General features: G+C 42.4%; 1 protein-coding gene across 1 annotated transcript in view; it reads left to right on the plus strand.

Moving 5' to 3' along the window:
* The first annotated feature begins 1,425 nt into the window (after window positions 1-1,425).
* The window catches only part of OIT3 (oncoprotein induced transcript 3), a 31,655-nt gene continuing 16,642 nt past the window's right edge, over window positions 1,426-16,438 (plus strand). Inside the window, exons 1-5 of the mRNA XM_033149125.1 lie at window positions 1,426-1,764; window positions 6,185-6,559; window positions 8,715-8,825; window positions 12,650-12,772; window positions 14,933-15,055. Of these exons, the coding sequence (XP_033005016.1) occupies window positions 1,695-1,764; window positions 6,185-6,559; window positions 8,715-8,825; window positions 12,650-12,772; window positions 14,933-15,055 (802 nt within the window). The 5' untranslated portion in view covers window positions 1,426-1,694. The remainder of the gene's footprint in view (window positions 1,765-6,184; window positions 6,560-8,714; window positions 8,826-12,649; window positions 12,773-14,932; window positions 15,056-16,438) is intronic.

A 16,438-nucleotide genomic window follows, 5' to 3' on the forward strand; every position in this document is an offset into this window, starting at 1 on the left:
AATGAATAAAATGGACCCAAGGACAGTTTGCGGCACTGGCCAGTTGCAAGGAGACATGATAGAAGAGCTCTCGACAGAAGTACATATGTGCTTATTCTGAAGCAAGTGATTGAATCTCACCATCAGCGGGTGATGGAGGGCAACGTTTTTGCACAATTTTTGTCTTCGAGATTGGGCAAATGAGAGGCTGCTGACCCCTCTTATTCTAAGGGTTTCTCATTGATCAACTACCCTGTAGTTACTACAGAGATACAACTAGTCAAAATGAATAATACCAGCCATCAAGCATGAGCTGAGGCAGGCAGTGAAGAGAAATAACATTTTATGTGTGTGCGTGCTTCAGATCAAAAATTCAGCTGAAAGTTGTCATTTTTTTTTTATTTGATCCTAAAACGAAGAATATATCAGCCTCCAACAACACATAACTTCCGTAGGCTGGCTGTACGGGTGCCCTTGCAATGGGAGTTTTATGTTTTGGGAGCTGAACGCTGAAGTTCTTACTGCGCAATCATTAGAGACCAAGGACACTTTCTAATGGTTGTGCCGTAGGAACTTTGACCCTCCTTCTCACACCCCTTTTGCTAAATGGAGAAGACATTAGAATGAGAGCCATGAGTAACATTTTGATTTGCCCTTAGTGTACTCCATAAAATAGGCAGACTGGTCTTTCCCCAGTGTGGCTGAACAAGTAAACGTTGCTGAAGATGCTTCATTTGCTGCTGCTAGATATATAATATGTCCAGCCAAAAATTCATTTTGAGGTAAAAAAAAAAATGAAACAATCTTTCAATTAAACAACAACAATGCACCCCTATTGTGCTGTTTATGAACACCTGCTACCCCTGCTTCAGAAATTTATAAGAGCAAATGGAGAAGAATACACAGCACTGAGTTAATAGCTGGAAGTGTAGAGGCTCAGAAAACACAGCTGTGTCAACAAGGGCCCAAGAGTGTCTCTCCTTTCATCTGTGAAAGTGTGGGTGCCTCTCCCAGCTGTTCAGCCCTGAAGGTGGGCATGGGACCTTGGTATGGCATCCAGCTAGCCTCCCTCAGTGGTAAGTTGGTCTCAGGGTATGGTCTGAAGGTATGTTTTGCTCTATTTCGGGGGGCGGGTTGAAGTCTCATTGTCTCTTGCTCTCCTATTTCCTCTGATTAAGACTCTCTGGTTGTCCTTTCCTCATGACAGGAAACAGAAAAAAATAATAAGACGGAGATAATAGCTAGGAGCCATCTTTCTTTCTTCCCACATCTCCACAGGATGCCTGGGTCTCCCTTCCTCCGTGGTCTTTCCAGATAAGATAGCAGGTGTGTCACTTTAGGGCACTTGTACAAGAAAACAATCAGAGGATGGGCTTGGAAACAAAATGAATGCATCTGCGTGTGGGGGAAATAACCCTCTTTGTCTCTGAAAGGCAAAGCTGCTATGGGGCAGGTCAAGGCTGAAGTTGGGCTCTGCATTCCTTACAGCCTCTTCCTCTGATAAAACCTCCAGTACCCTTAACAGACTCTCTCTTAATGTGAGCTTGCTTCAGGACTCCAGAACCCATTTGGTTTGTCAGAGAGAGAGAGAGAGAGAGAGAGAGAGAGAGAGAGAGAGAGAGAGAGAGAGAGAGAGAGAGAGAATACAGGTGAACCTACGTTGTGTTCTTAAAAGGGATTATTTTGACAGAGCACGTGGCCTTAGTCAGAGGGGGATGTTCCTGTTTCTCATTTTGTCCTTGTACCTCCATGCTAAAGCACAGCCCTTGCAGGAGAACACAGTGGGTAAGTAGACGCAAAGCCATTTATTAGACACTTTGGCAGTCAGTCTTCTTGCAGTGACTTTGCCCTCCTTTTGGGTCTTTTCCCAGCCAAACTGAGCTGTAGTGAACATAGTCCAGAGTTAGCATTACATTTCAATTGCAAAAGGGTCTTTCATTTCCTCTAACACTCTATGCCCTGAATTTCTTACCGGTGGGAAAATGTGAGCCTTCTCCCAGATATTATGTTTGCCCTGTAAATCTCACAGGCACCTAAACCTATGGTAAATCCTAGATTTCTTTCTTTCTTTCTTTCTTTCTTTTTGAGGCTATACTGGTTGACTTTACATGCTTTTGATCAGAATGATTATATTGTAGTTTGGTTTTTATATTTGATGTACCCTGTCTGAAGGGTGGGTTAAAAATGAGATAGTTACTGCCTTGGATTCTAAGTTGCTTCTCTGTTTCATGCAAGGGAGAACCAACCATATCCTACACCTTTCCCAAAGGTCTACAAAAGTCCTAAGATGAAATGTATTCTGGGAGCCAGTGTGGTGTAGTGGTTAAGAGCAGTAGACTCGTAATCTGGTGAATCGGGTTCGTGTCTCTGCTCCTCCACATGCAGCTGCTGGGTGACCTTGGGCTAGTCACACTTCTTTGAAGTCTCTCAGCCTCGCTCACCTCACAGAGTGTTTGTTGTGGGGGAGAAAGGGAAAGGAGAATGTTAGCCACTTTGAGACTCCTTAGGGTAGTGATAAAGCGGGATATCAAATCCAAACTCCTCTTCTTCTTCTTATGAGAAAGAAAATGAAATACGATTCACCTTCTGTTGTATAGGCAGGGCGGTCCCTCCCCTTCCATTGCCGATCTCCTGGCAACGCCTCCCCAGGTGGGATTGGGCAATTGACCTCCAGGTATCCAGCCTAGAGAGGGCGCAGCCAGCCCATACTACTGGGAGCCGCACTGGGATCCGGGGGGGCTGTGCACAACCACGCCAAAGGTGCCCCCCATTTGATGTGGGGAGCGGTCATTCTTTTCGAGAAATCAAAATACCTCTCCCCCTCCAAATCTAAACAATCACAGCGTTGTCATAAAGCTTTGAGGGCTTCTCCTTCCTCTCCTCCCCCTACATCCCTGTGCCACCCCCTCACAAATCTGATCTTGGTAATTTGGGGCTTAAGGATAGAGAAGAACAGTTTCACTGAGCCAGCAAATTATTCAAGTTGGCCAACATCCTTGGATGTCACCCACTTTCTCGGCATCTGTAGAAGAGATTATCATGCTCCCATTCACCACTAAGACAGAATCTTCTCAGTGGTGGACTTTGAATCACAGGTATGCATGGGACACCAAATTCTTAATTTGGGTTCTGAGGCATGACTTCAATTGTGGTAGTGATGTTGAGAAATTCCAGTGGTAGATGGTAAAATTCAAACAGATACCAACGCTCCATACTTGGATCCACTCAGAGCCTAATATTCAAAGCATCGTGCAATGTTGGCTGTATGATTGCTTTGTGTATTTTCCCACCATGGAGCAAGAACATCTGTGGATGGTGTGTTTGTGTGTATGTTGACTTTGATTAAGAAAATGTCATAAGCACAGACACAGAGAAATACATCCACAGAGCTGCATTTCAAGGTGGATTTTTTTTAAAGCCAGGAGATCTATTGTGGATTATCTTGCATAACGTGTCCATTAATTCTTATGAGTGTGAATTGCAACCACTGCAATATCTATAATCACAGGCAAGTGAAGCAAGAATAAACAGTCAGCAATCACAGTTTGTCTGTGTCCAAGTTGTTTTCTCATTAGGTTAAAATGCATATTCTTATTTTCAAATGGTGCTACAGACATTGCAGAATTACTAAAATTTGGGTTAAATAATGCAACAGTAGCAGGAGAAGCCCAGTGGGAAATAAAGCATCACAAGGTAGGAAAACTCAGTTTGTTAAGTTTTGCTGTGTGCCTAGTCAGAACAATTACCTTTTTTTAGAGTGAGGATAGTGAAAAGTAATGGATTTGCCTTAGTCAGAAAAATATTAGCATAAATCCTGCTTTAATGGTGGACCTGACCAGTCAAGGTTAACTGGTGCTTAATCAGGTGTTAAATATATGCAAAGATTTAAGCTGCAAACTTTCACTGCAAAAGCTGCTGGGGGAAGATTAAATACAGGCCTGGTGAAAAGTGAAATGAATATTTTTATTACATTCTTCTCTCTGGCGGCTTCCAGCTTAAATCTCTATGAAATCCCGCTTCTTAGGAACAGGTTGACTCAGATGCCCTTTGTACATACACAAAGCTCCCACTGCAGGCAACAGCACTTGTGTATGATCAATAAACAGATGGTGCTTAAATGAGATATCTCACCATCATCCAGTTAGGAGAACTTTATTGCAACAGGAGATACAAGCAGAGATGGAGGGCATGGAAAGAACCCGCCCTTGAAGGTAGTTCATCAGCTTTACCTGATACAGAACTGTGGTGCATTTATGAAGAAGGAAGGGTTTGAGGGAGAAGGAGGTTGCTTGGAACACACAGGAGGTCCTTTTCTGTGGTGGCATCCACACCCACTAGGCTTCGATGCCTACTGAGACCCACCAAGTCACCACATTATATTCTTTCCACCGCTAGCTGAAAGCATTCCTATATGCAAGACCTTTCCTTGGCTATAAAAGGATTGGTGCTGCTGTATTCTGTTTTAGCTATTGCAGTTTTCATTGCATTTTTTTGTTTTGTATATATTTTGTCATGTTTTGAATATCATTTTTGCTGTGTGTGTGTGTGTGTGTGTGTGTGTGTATCAAACTCTAAGTCATTAACATCAAGGACTAGGGCTGGTCATTAAGGTCTATGAAGACTTTTAAATACTAGGGAATGGAAAGTATGTAGAAAATTGGTTTGCAAGGTGGGGAGAATTGCAAATCATTGCGCCCGATGGCAGCGTGAGTCAAGTGTTCTGCTCTGAACTGGGGAGATCAAAGCCACTCTCATGAACCATTGTCAAGGAGAGCACCATTCTGCCTAGCAGAAAGCACAGACACAAAGAAACAGAAGCTTGAAAACCTATTTTAATCTCTTCTTACTGGCAGGAGGCAAGCCAGAGAATGAAGAGGAAGGGCCCAATGTACAGTATATGCCAGGGCAAGGAAAGGTGACAGAGAAAACAGCCTCCCATGATGAGGCAGAGACATTGCAAGACAATTTCTAAGTGCAATTTAACAGCATTGTGGGCCAGCACTATAAAGCCCCCTTTAGTTTTATATTTAAAATATTGTGGCTGGTGGGGTAGGGGATAATATTGCTTTGCTATAAAATAGTCCCAGGTCACAAGAGTAGCCTTTGGTACCCAAAGGTATTATTTGATTAAAACGTTTAGGATGAAATACTATGGTCCCTGGAAAACCATCTCAGGTGCCATTGGAAAAGCAGGTCCACTGCTGGGATTTATCCCTAGGAACTTTCCACCGTCATGGGTGCTTCACAGGGGGTGGGATTTCAGCAGGGGTGTGTGCTGGCAATAGCCGCAAATCTGCAGGGTTCTAGATTCCTTCATTGCTTCTCAACGCCCTCTCCCCAAGCAGAGCCAGAAACTACATCAACCCAAGAGCAGACCATTGGAGGGAATTTAAAAAGGTGTTTGGTGGGGTGTCCCACTCCTTAAATGGGAAATAAATCTAATGGCTAGATCCAGTATGTGAGATCAGAGCCCCTACTAAATTTTAACCAAGATCAATGATGTTGGTTTTAATGGTTTGCTAAGGAAGGGGAGGGGAAAATGTGTGACATTAAAGTATCTTGAAATGATTTAACAACAACAAAACCCTACAAAAACAATTGCAGTAATTATATATATATATAACCAATTGCAACACAGACACAGACTGGAACAAAAGGCTTGTTGAAAAAGAGAGACCTTCAGCAGGCATCAAAAGGACAAGAGATGTTTAACAGGAGGGAGTTTCGAAGGGGAGGTGCTCTCATGATAAAGGCCCGATTCCTACATGGTACAGAATGGACCTCCTGATGAGATGTTATCTGCAGGAGGTTCTCCTGCAGAGCACAGCGATTGGCTGGGTATATAAGGGGAGAGATGATTGCATCTCTTTTTATGGAATTGTTTGCAATGTGTAATTTAATGGGTGTTAACTTGTAAATGGGAGGCTGTGCAACGAAGAAGGTCTTCCTGCTTTGTGGGCATCAGCTATACAATAAGGTTGAGGACAGTTTGTGATTCTGAATCAAAGGTCAGTCCTGGGTCTGAGTTGTTTTGTGGAGGATAGAATGCACTCCAAAATACAGAATTTGGCCCTCTCTGCCTTAGGTGACAGATTATTTGTCTTTTGCTAATCTTTGTTTCACAAGTCTTTCCCCAAATATTCCTGGCATGTATACTGTTGTTCTTTTGATCGCCATGGGGCTCTCTCTTCTTTCCTTGTTGCAGCTCTTGATCCTTGCTCTGCCTATATCAGTCTGAATGAACCTTGGAGGAACACTGAACACCACTTCAATGGCTCTCACGACCAGCCCGAATGTGACAGCCATGTTGACGGGGAATGGTACCGCTTCACTGGGATGGCTGGCGATGCCATGCCCACCTTCTGCATCCCGGAAAACCACTGTGGTACCCATGCTCCAATATGGCTAAATGGTAGCCACCCTCAGGAGTCAGACGGCATTGTCCAGAGGCAGGCCTGTGCAACCTTCAATGGAAACTGCTGCATGTGGAACACAACGGTTGAGGTCAAGGCCTGCCCAGGAGGCTATTATGTCTACCAGTTAACCAAGCCCAGTGTCTGCTTCCATGCCTACTGTGGGCGTAAGTGACACACCAAACTTCTTTAGTTGTAAAGAGGGGTTCCCCTTGGGCATATAATATATGGCCTACAACTTACCGTAAATGAAGTTCTACGGTACCTGTGTTGTCTTGCATGAAAAATCCCTTCATTCAGTTGTTGAGTTCACCGTGGGGACTTCTCATATAAAGCTGTGTTCATTCATATATAAAGACATATAGAACAAAGCTCCCCCTCCTTCCTCAAGTAATTTAAAGCTGGATTTCCAGTTAATCTCTGCATCCCCAGACAATCTAGTTAATAGCTTCCTGTTGTGTTATTCATTGGTATTTATAGTTTATCACTGAGAAATCTATTTTAGTAATTTATTTCTTCTGGAAAACAATTCCCCCTTGTGCATTGCAATCAGCTGAGGAGGCCTCATTTTTTATGGTGGGGCTGGAGAGGCCTTTCTGAAGTGGTATCCTCTTGATGGAACTCTTTCCTAGAGAAGGGCAGCGGGCTTCATCACCTTGTGAACTTCTGGAGGTGTGGCCAAGACCTTCATTTTAAGGAAAGCTTTTGCATTGCTGGATTACTTCATGAGATAGTTTGCTTGCTTTTAGCTGTCTTGTGTGTTTTATACAACTCTGTTGTTTTGGCTCTTTTTGTAAGTGTATAAGTTGATGCACATTTGAGACATAAATCTGCTATGTGTTTTGGGAAGATGTCTGTTCCTATGAAATCTGATCATGGATCTCCAACATGCTATCAATTTGCCCTTAAAGTGGAGAAGACTTAGGTTCAAATTGATGCCCAACCACGAATCTCACTAAGTGACCTTGTGTTATTTTCCTTGCTCTCAGTGAAATCTACCTCACCGGGTTTGTGAGTTTACAATTTGGATGGTAAGGGATCACACATATCCTGTCCTGAATTCCTTAGGATGTTGCTGGACTACAATTCCCATCATTCCTGGTCATTGACTATGCTGGCTGGAACTGGTTAGAGTTAAGAGTCTCACAACAGTCAGAGGGCAATAGATTTCTCATCCCTGGTTTGAGAGCACCTAAAGTAACTTTTTAAATACTGGCCTATTTTCTAATCTGAATTACTGCTCTCAATTGACAGATGTTATTACTGAACACATTTCTTGTACTACTGACTGAATTAAACTGACATTTTAAAAGAAAGGAGTTGATTTTCTTAAAAGCTGAATAATATACTCCTTTCCTCCCAGATTTTTTAAAAATCATTTTTATTGCATTGATGACAAATTCAGCCTTCTGTTCTAGCTCTTACCTTGAAAGTGGAATACACACAGACTGGCTTTGATACAGTGATCATGTCAGTTTGATTTATTCAATGCACAAGGCCATACAACATGGCCTCAGCCATTGCCTCCAATCATAAAATCTGTGAGTTGTTAAATAATCCCAAGGCACTGACAACTGGATTTCTATTGCAAATAAACGTTGCAGCTATGTGGGATTCCTGCAAATCAGGAATGCGAAAGATGCAAACTGTATGTCACCTTTAAAAATGCCTCACCTTGGAAAATGTTTTCCTGAAGACAAATGTATTGATTTTCTCCTTTCATGCTCAAAATCTTATCAAACTGAGGTTGCACAGATTAAGGGTTTTGCCAGTACTAGAATCAAATCAATACAGACACTATGGCTCAGGGAGGATCAGTATTTGGGCACCAGTGTTTTTAATAGCCATATCAGTCAGAGAATTTCAGCTGGATGAGCTTTTCAAATCCAACTGCTTCAACTGATGTTGAGGAATCATCCCTTCTGAAAACAAAACAACGCAACCCAGAATAATCAGAATATATCATCAGAAATATTCTTTTCAACGTGTGTTACAAAATTGTTTCCACCACAATTTAAGAAGGATATTGACAAGCTGGAACGTGAGCAAAGGAGGGTGACCAAGTTGATAAAGGATCTGTAAATGAAGCCTTATGAGGAAAGGTTGAGGGGAGTTGGGTATGCTTAGCCTGGAGAAGAAGAGACACAGAGGAGGTAAGGTAGCCATCTTCAAATATCTACTGGTATAGTGCCTGATTCAGACATGCAAGCTTAGCACTGTTGCATCTAGTCCAGCCCTTCACTTGCACCCTATTAATGTAACTGTGAACATGGAAGGTAGTTACTCCTGTATCCTTAACGATCCACCTTTGTAATTCTGCAGATTTCTACGACATCTGTGACATGATAGATTGCCGGGGCTCTTGCTTGGACACTGGAGACTGCGCATGCTCTTTAGGAACAATATTGGGACCTGATGGACAGACCTGCCTTGGTAAGGAAAGATGCAGAAGAGGAGACAAAAGAAGCAAAAGGAAAGTATCATGGCGGTGGGGAGAGAGAGAGAGAGAAGAAATGAGCACATAGCTGAAGGATTTCCCCTCTGCTGTTTCATAATTCTGTTCATTGTTTTTTCATGATCAGTTTCAGAGTGTTGGATGGACTTTTCACAAGTCGTGCTTGCCATTTGCTAGTGGAAATACAAGCCATCAGGAATAATCAGTGTACAAGAATGGACTGGAAAACAACCGCTACAGAAATAGAGAGGAAAAAGTTAGGAAACAAACAAGAATGTAGGAGTAAAAAAGAAAAAGAAAACATGTTAAAAACGCACTGTGCCGTGAATCTTAGCTACCCATAAATCCTTTGTAAATAGACCTGTGCAAAATACAGAATAGGAACAGTTCAATGGTCAAAGGTTGGAATAAACCAATTTCTCTTAATGATTAGGTGCTTTCCAAGTAATCTACCTTTGCTCTCTCTGGTACAGCATGGGCACAGGCATTCACGAGATCTGCTCTAACCATATAGAGCTAGTGTACCATGTGGGCAGTCCAAATGTGTAAAGTCCTATGCGCACAGGGCACAAACAGATTGGCTGTCTCCATATGGGGAGTGGAGAGTGTGGCTGTGCTCCAGCACAGGATCAGACTTTTCAAATATGGTCCATACTGGCCCAGAGCAAATACCAAAAGTGGATTGCAGCAGCCCCAACCCAATGGATGTGCAATCACCAAACTGGGTGTTGAGCCAGCACAAACTGTTTGCACTTAAGTTTGTTGTTGCACCCTTGGAAAACATGAAGAGATCTCAGCTTGCAGAGGAGAAAAGTAGATGAAGGCAATATTTGGGGGGCTAGTTAGGAGGGCTGCGCATTGTTTCCATGCTGCCAAGATTACATCCCTGGCTTAATTATCCTGGCATCTTGGAGACTGTGCAGAAGCAGCTAAAACCTCAGTGTCAGACAGTAAATGCTTAGAGCCAGTCAAAGGGCAGCAGCTTTCCTTGCAAAGACCAAATAACATCTCAAGGTTAGTGTAAAGCTAGTCTCATACATATTCACAATCCCAGCACCCACCCGCCTCTCATTACAGACTTTTCCTCTGCTGATCTGTTCAAGTCCTCTCTCACTCAGGGTCAGGTTGTCTCTTATGTGCCTGCAGCCACCAGGGCTGGCCCATTCATGAGGCAAGGTGAAGCAGCCGCCTCAGACAGTGGAAGCCAAAGAGGCAATGCTCCCAAGAGTGCCCAGCTGGCCCTGCCTCCTCTGCCAGTAGCAGCAGTGCCTGTTTCATAATAATAATAATACCTAATTTGCACTTCATGAACCAGTCTGTGAACTGAAACGCAGCTGCAATTTGAAATTGGCAACTTCTTCTTATTTTGTGAGGCAGTTCTCCAGCAAATAAACATGGATTAAAATGCATATATTAGGGAAACTATATTAATGCAATCCTCTCATTCTTCTGCCTGAGATCTCTGAGGCTTACTCGCCTTCCTAATTAGTTTCCTGAGTTCTGCATAATAACAACTTCAGGTATATTTCAAAAACCATTGCCTTCCTCCTTCCCACATTCTCAAGTTTTCCTTCTGCATTCCCTGTTTCCTAATTGAGGATCCTGGGGAATCTAGCCGGATTGGGGTCTGGCAATGCTCCCACAGCATTGAGCACCATCATCTGAGAGGTCTTTCATCAATCAAGTTAACTGGTTTAGCTTTTCATTCAACATGCGGTTCCCTGGCTATATGCTATGAATCTTAATTCCCAGCAGCTCTTCTGAAATTCCTTTCTTCAAGTTTCTTAAGTTACTGCAGCAATCTTCAAGCCATTTATGGCTTGTAAAGTTTGGATTAATGCTACACTGCCTACTAGCGTGAGCCCTGGTAAATAACAGCTCTTCTTTTAAAAAGCTTTTGAAGATCTGGAGTTGCTTTCAGATGAGCATTCATCATTCTGATGTTTGCTGAGCATTCAATCTGATCGGTATATATGCATAGTTTGTGGGGAGGTTAGATGGTGCCAGCTATTTATTGAGCATTCGCTCTAATTTGTTTCCATGGAGGTTAAGCAATTGCTAACCTACGTTTTTTCTGCATCACATTCCTTCTCTCAAAAAATCCTTTTAAGGGAAAACCCATTTGTCTGGCGGTTCCCTCACTGCGAGAAGCAAAGCTACAGGGAACTAGGCAGAGGGCCTTCTCGGTAGTGGTGCCCGCCCTGTGGAACTCCCTCCCTTCAGATGTCAAAGAGATAGACAACTACCAGACATTTAGAGGACATCTGAAGGCAGCCCTGTTTAGGGAAGCTTTTAATGTGTGATATTTTTGTATTTGATTTTTGTTGGAAGCCACCCAGAGTGGCTGGGGAAATCCAGCCAGGTGGGCGGGGTACTTATTATTATTATTATTATTATTATTATTATTATTATTATTATTATTATTATTATTTGTCATGCAAGAACACCAAATGAACTTTAACTGAGCAACCTGAATTTGTGGATATGTAATGGAATTCCACCCAATGATAGAGACAAGTATAGAAGTTCTCTGGGTTTCATCATTGATTAACAGTGCAATCCTACTCAGAATTAATTCCCACTGATTTCAATGGGATTTGGTGCCTAGTAAGCACTACTAATTAATAGAATGCTAATAATAGGGTACTAATGAATCTCTTGTCCTAATAACATCTCCGCCACTCACCCCATAAAATCTGGCCTAGTCCCTAGTCTTTATGCACATAGCTGACAAATGGGATGGCAAAAAACCCATTAAGTTAAATGCCCTGGAAAGGTTTCGTTGAGCTATCTAACTAGAAAAAGAAGTTCCAGTTACAGGTGGGTAGCCGTGTTGGTCTGCCATAGTCAAAACAAAATAAAAAAAATTCTTTCACCTTAGAGACCAACTAAGTTTATTCTTGATATGAGCTTTCGTGTGCATATCTGAAGAAGTGTGCATGCACACGAAAGCTCATACCAAGAACAAACTTAGTTGGTCTCTAAGGTGCTACTGGAAAGAATTTTTTATTTTGTTTAGAAAAAGAAGATCACTTTGAAGAATATGATGAGTACCTCCCTCTTCTCAGATCTCTGGAATTTCATGGAAGTTGAAAAACTATAGCATATTTTCATTTAGAAATCAGTGGTCTGGTTTGTCTTGATTTCCTCTTCATCTTTTTTAAACATTAGTTTAATTAGGTAGAGGGATTTCCAGCATTTATTAAGCAGATATTACTCTATATTACTCTACAGAAAATGTAATATGGGGGTTGATCTACACACAGGGAAAAAGCACTATAAATAAGTCAGAAATTAAATAGTTATAACAAAAGGGGGGGGAATCGCTTAGAATCCCCCCTCCACCGCCATCTGGTGTTGCATGTTTATAATGCATTCAAAACACTGGTTTTTTTTTTTTTACTAATGTAGCTGAGTCCAGATTCAATGAGATTTGAGCTGCACCCAAAGTACTCAGTATACAGTATATAGCTGTGCTGAGTCATGTAGAAGATTCACCCAAAAACAAATATGATGGCACAGACATCTCGTTCATATAACTCTTCCATTTATTTTTGAGTGCCCATGCCCATGTGTGTAATGCAAGTGAGAACATGGCTGTTTCTTTAGACTCAGAATCCTGGCTGTCTTTTCACAACATGTAAGGTGATCCTTACTACTAGCCTGTGCCACTTAAAGGGGGGGGGAATGATTCCATGATTGAGGTTTCATTAATGGAGCAATTGGCTTGCATATTGCACATCTTAATCACCAGTTTCATATTGCTAAGTTGTGGGTTTGTGGCTCCTGTTTCCCCCCACAGATGAAAATGAATGTGAACAGAATAATGGAGGTTGTAGCGAGTTCTGTGTGAACCTCAAGAACTCCTACCGTTGTGAATGTGGAGTTGGGCGAATTCTAGGAAAGGATGGAAAGACCTGCCAGGGTGAGTAAGGATCCCTTGCTCCCGGCCTTGCTGGCCTTTTTACACCTGGGACTGACTCCAGCTACAAAAGCTGAGGCTGGTTAACAGACTTTGGCTGGGGTATTGTTTAGGGATTTTCGTTGGGGTGGGTGTTGCTGTTACTGATGCTATTTATTTGTATCTTTTTGTGCGTATAATTGTGGTTTATGTGGCAATTGTTCAATTTGCTTGTGTACTTTTTGATGTTTTATTAATTACTTTTGACTACTTTCATTATGTTTGTGTAATTATTTTCATTTTGTAAGCAGCCTCGAGCATGGTTTTGGCTATGGAAAAGTGGCATACAAATGAAATGATGTATGTAATTGAAAGGTCACAAGTTTCCCATCCCTGTGTTACAGCTTGAGTTGTCTTCCTTAAAAATAATAATAACTAGTTGAATGGGACAATGACAGAAATGTGAACTACACAATAGGAACTAGAGTATCATAGCAGAGCCCTATATTGATAAACACTTCCTCCGTAGCCTCCCAGCTGGAAAGCAATGGCATGTGATGTTAAGTGCAACTTTGCATTTGCTGTGCAGATTTTAAATAAATGCAACCAGCATCAGTTCTTTGGGACTGAAGCAGGCAGAAAAGTGGGGTTTAATCTTCCCTCTCCCCGATTAAACTCCCAAGAACAATATCTCATCTGAAAGTCCTGTTTACTTTGGGTAAATTATTGGTGCTATGCCAGTAATTATTGGCCCTTCCCACCAATGCTGTTTCCACTTTTTTGAAAACTGGCACATTTTTTTTAATTGGCAGATTTAATTTAATTGGCAGATTTATAGGTCTAGCTTGGCCCTGGGTTGTTGTCTGATAATGAATAGTGGAGGGACCACAGGTGTAACCAAGGAAGAAGGCCCTTTAGTTCATCCTCTTCACATCCATCAGTAATATTCTGGTATCTTCATAATCTAACATTCTGGCCTTTTGGGGGAAAGCAATGGTAACATCCATTTTAATCACTATTTTTTTGTTTTGTTTTCACTAGGAAGAGTAATTGTTTCCTTTTCAGTAAACGTTGGAAATTTTGTGCTTGCTATATAGATAGTTTTAAGACTCTGAGGTAATAGGTGACATTTTTCATGCGTCCAATGCTCTCCAAGGAATTTATTGAGCAATATACAATCGAGTTGGTCGGTTTCATATTTACTGATATGCCATGTGGTTTATGAGCCATTCCAGGAAAATTATCATTCACTTTGCAACCACCCCAACATCTATTGCGCAGCCACAAAATCTTCAAAGGATACCATTGGTTTTAATGGTCATAATCTCAGAGTGGTGGGGTTTCCTAGCCTAACACATGGGCACTGATTTAAAGCTCATTTGAACTTCTAGGAGCTTGTCAGTCTAAGAAATGCCTTGGATGTTTTGAAAACTACCTGGAAATGTTTCATTCTTTCCGTATGTACAGAGCCTGCCCCAAGGCCCACTCTCCACTCCCATCCTGGTACCCTCCAAATGTTTTGCACTACAACTCCCATCAGCCCCAGCCCGCAGGATGGGAGTTGTAGCCCAAATTAACTGGAGGACACTAATTTGGAAAAGGCTGCATTAAAATGGTAGCTGGTCCATATTTGTTACCAACTGTAAACTTGGCAGGATCTCCTTTAGGTGTGCATTTAACAGTTAACCTATATACTTAAAAACACAAGTTGTGAAGCCTTAGTTTTACACATTTTAAAATATTAAAAACTTTTTAAAGAAAAAAACACACACAACTGAGAAATTGTGATTAGGACATTACATTGATTCACAGGGAGCAGGAAGTGTGTGTGCTGTTTGCTGCCTCTTCTTCCAAATTGCTGTAACATCCAACAGGGAAAATCCCATGTATAAGTGCCATTTAAATTAATGAGAGCTGTTCCACTATTCATATTCACAGTTTCCCAATCATGTTCTATTCACAGTTCCCATCCATGTTCTTCCACAGTTCCCATTCATATCAATGCGGCTTAGAAAAGATTTTCCCCAGAATGATTGCAAAAGTTAATGTATAACATATGAAGGTTTATACCACAGATACAATTGCTATAAAATCCCCTTGTTGTGGGCAAATAGAGACTTTCATCTCAAGCAGATCTGGGTTGACCAAAGATTTTTGAGTGTCTGTCCGATATCTCTATCCTAGAAATTGAAGGTTGCCACAACAACAATGGGGGTTGCAGCCATGTTTGCATCACGGTAGAAGACACCTACCAGTGTGAGTGCCCACGCGGTCTTGTTTTGTCAGATGACAACCACACTTGTCAAGGTAGGATAATGGAGATTGCTAGTGACAAATAGTACATTGTGGCTGGTGGAGGAGAATGTTGCTGTACAGCAAGTGCACCACTGTGGGAATACACTTCGTGGGTGCATTTGCACCTACGGTCGTTTATGTTCATTTGTTATTAATTAGGTGCTATTTAATGTATTCCTCCGCAAGAAAGTGAAAGTGAAAGGAGGATCCAGCAGGCGGCTTACCGCTGAGATCCCTCCGCTGGGACTTTTTGGCTCCAAGTTCAAATTGTTTGGTGGTCAGTTAATCTGCTTCCCGCCCTTTTCAGGGGCAGCAACAGTGTTCTGATTGGTAAAAGTATTGATCATGACGTTGTTTGTTCTTGTCAATAAAAGGCTGCGGCTCCCCGTGCTGGGTGTGTAGAACTAGGATAGAACTATTGGAGAATCAGAGAGAGATACGAGAACTAGCTAGCGTGGAAGATGGTGGAACGGACAAGCCCAGAGAGAAGGTTGCGTGGCAAGGTACAGAGAGATCGAAACAACCCACGCAGGGTCAGCCAAAGCCGTCTTCAAAGAGACCATGGTCAGAGTCTTTATTTCATTTTAGTTTAAATTTTACCGTTTACCAGTGTTTTATTTGGCCGCCGTTTTGGCCACCTTTGTTTTGGTGCTTTACTTTCCGGAACAACTTAAGAGGTCGCAAGCGCCTGCAAATCCATCTACGAGGCATTCATTCATCCATTCAACTCACTCATCCTTCATATTCAAGCCGGCAGACAATCTACTTCACGGCACGGTGTGAGCTGGGCTCTGGAATTACCAGCCGTCCCGTCCGCAGGCTTGGCCGGTGCTCCGTGCAAGGGCGCACGTGAGGCGCTGGCCACAGATCCCCCAGCAACTGGTATCCCGCGTGCAGTTGACCTTGTCCTGTGCGCAGGAGGCTCCAGCCAAAGAATCCCCGCACACCACCTGCTTTCTTTGCCCCCACCCTATTAGAAATGAAGTATATTTTGAAGGAGACCTTCCTAAACGCTGAGGTCAGATCAACAGATCAACCCATTCCATCTTGCCCTGTACATTGGGGAAGATCTCAGTTATGTTCTGGACCTAGTTTTGGTTCCTCAACACTTGTCTTGACTGTGTGCTCATTATGGGTTCCTCTTCCTCATTCAGTGATTCTTCTGTTCCATCACAGTTCACTCCTGCTTGACTTCCCATTTTGATGAGCAAACACAGTACTGTATCCGACATCACCCTGGCACAGCAAAATGCTGACCCACCTGTGAAATTATGCTGCCCCAAATTAGTCAGAGGCATTTGGCGGGTTCATTCTGCAGCAGTTTCTTCTGCAAGGACAATATGTGGGACAAATGTCTCATATGCCCAATAGTGGGCTCATCAGCTTGAGTATCTA

Source organism: Lacerta agilis, chromosome 5, assembly GCF_009819535.1.
Source record: "Lacerta agilis isolate rLacAgi1 chromosome 5, rLacAgi1.pri, whole genome shotgun sequence".
Lineage (NCBI taxonomy): Eukaryota > Metazoa > Chordata > Lepidosauria > Squamata > Lacertidae > Lacerta > Lacerta agilis.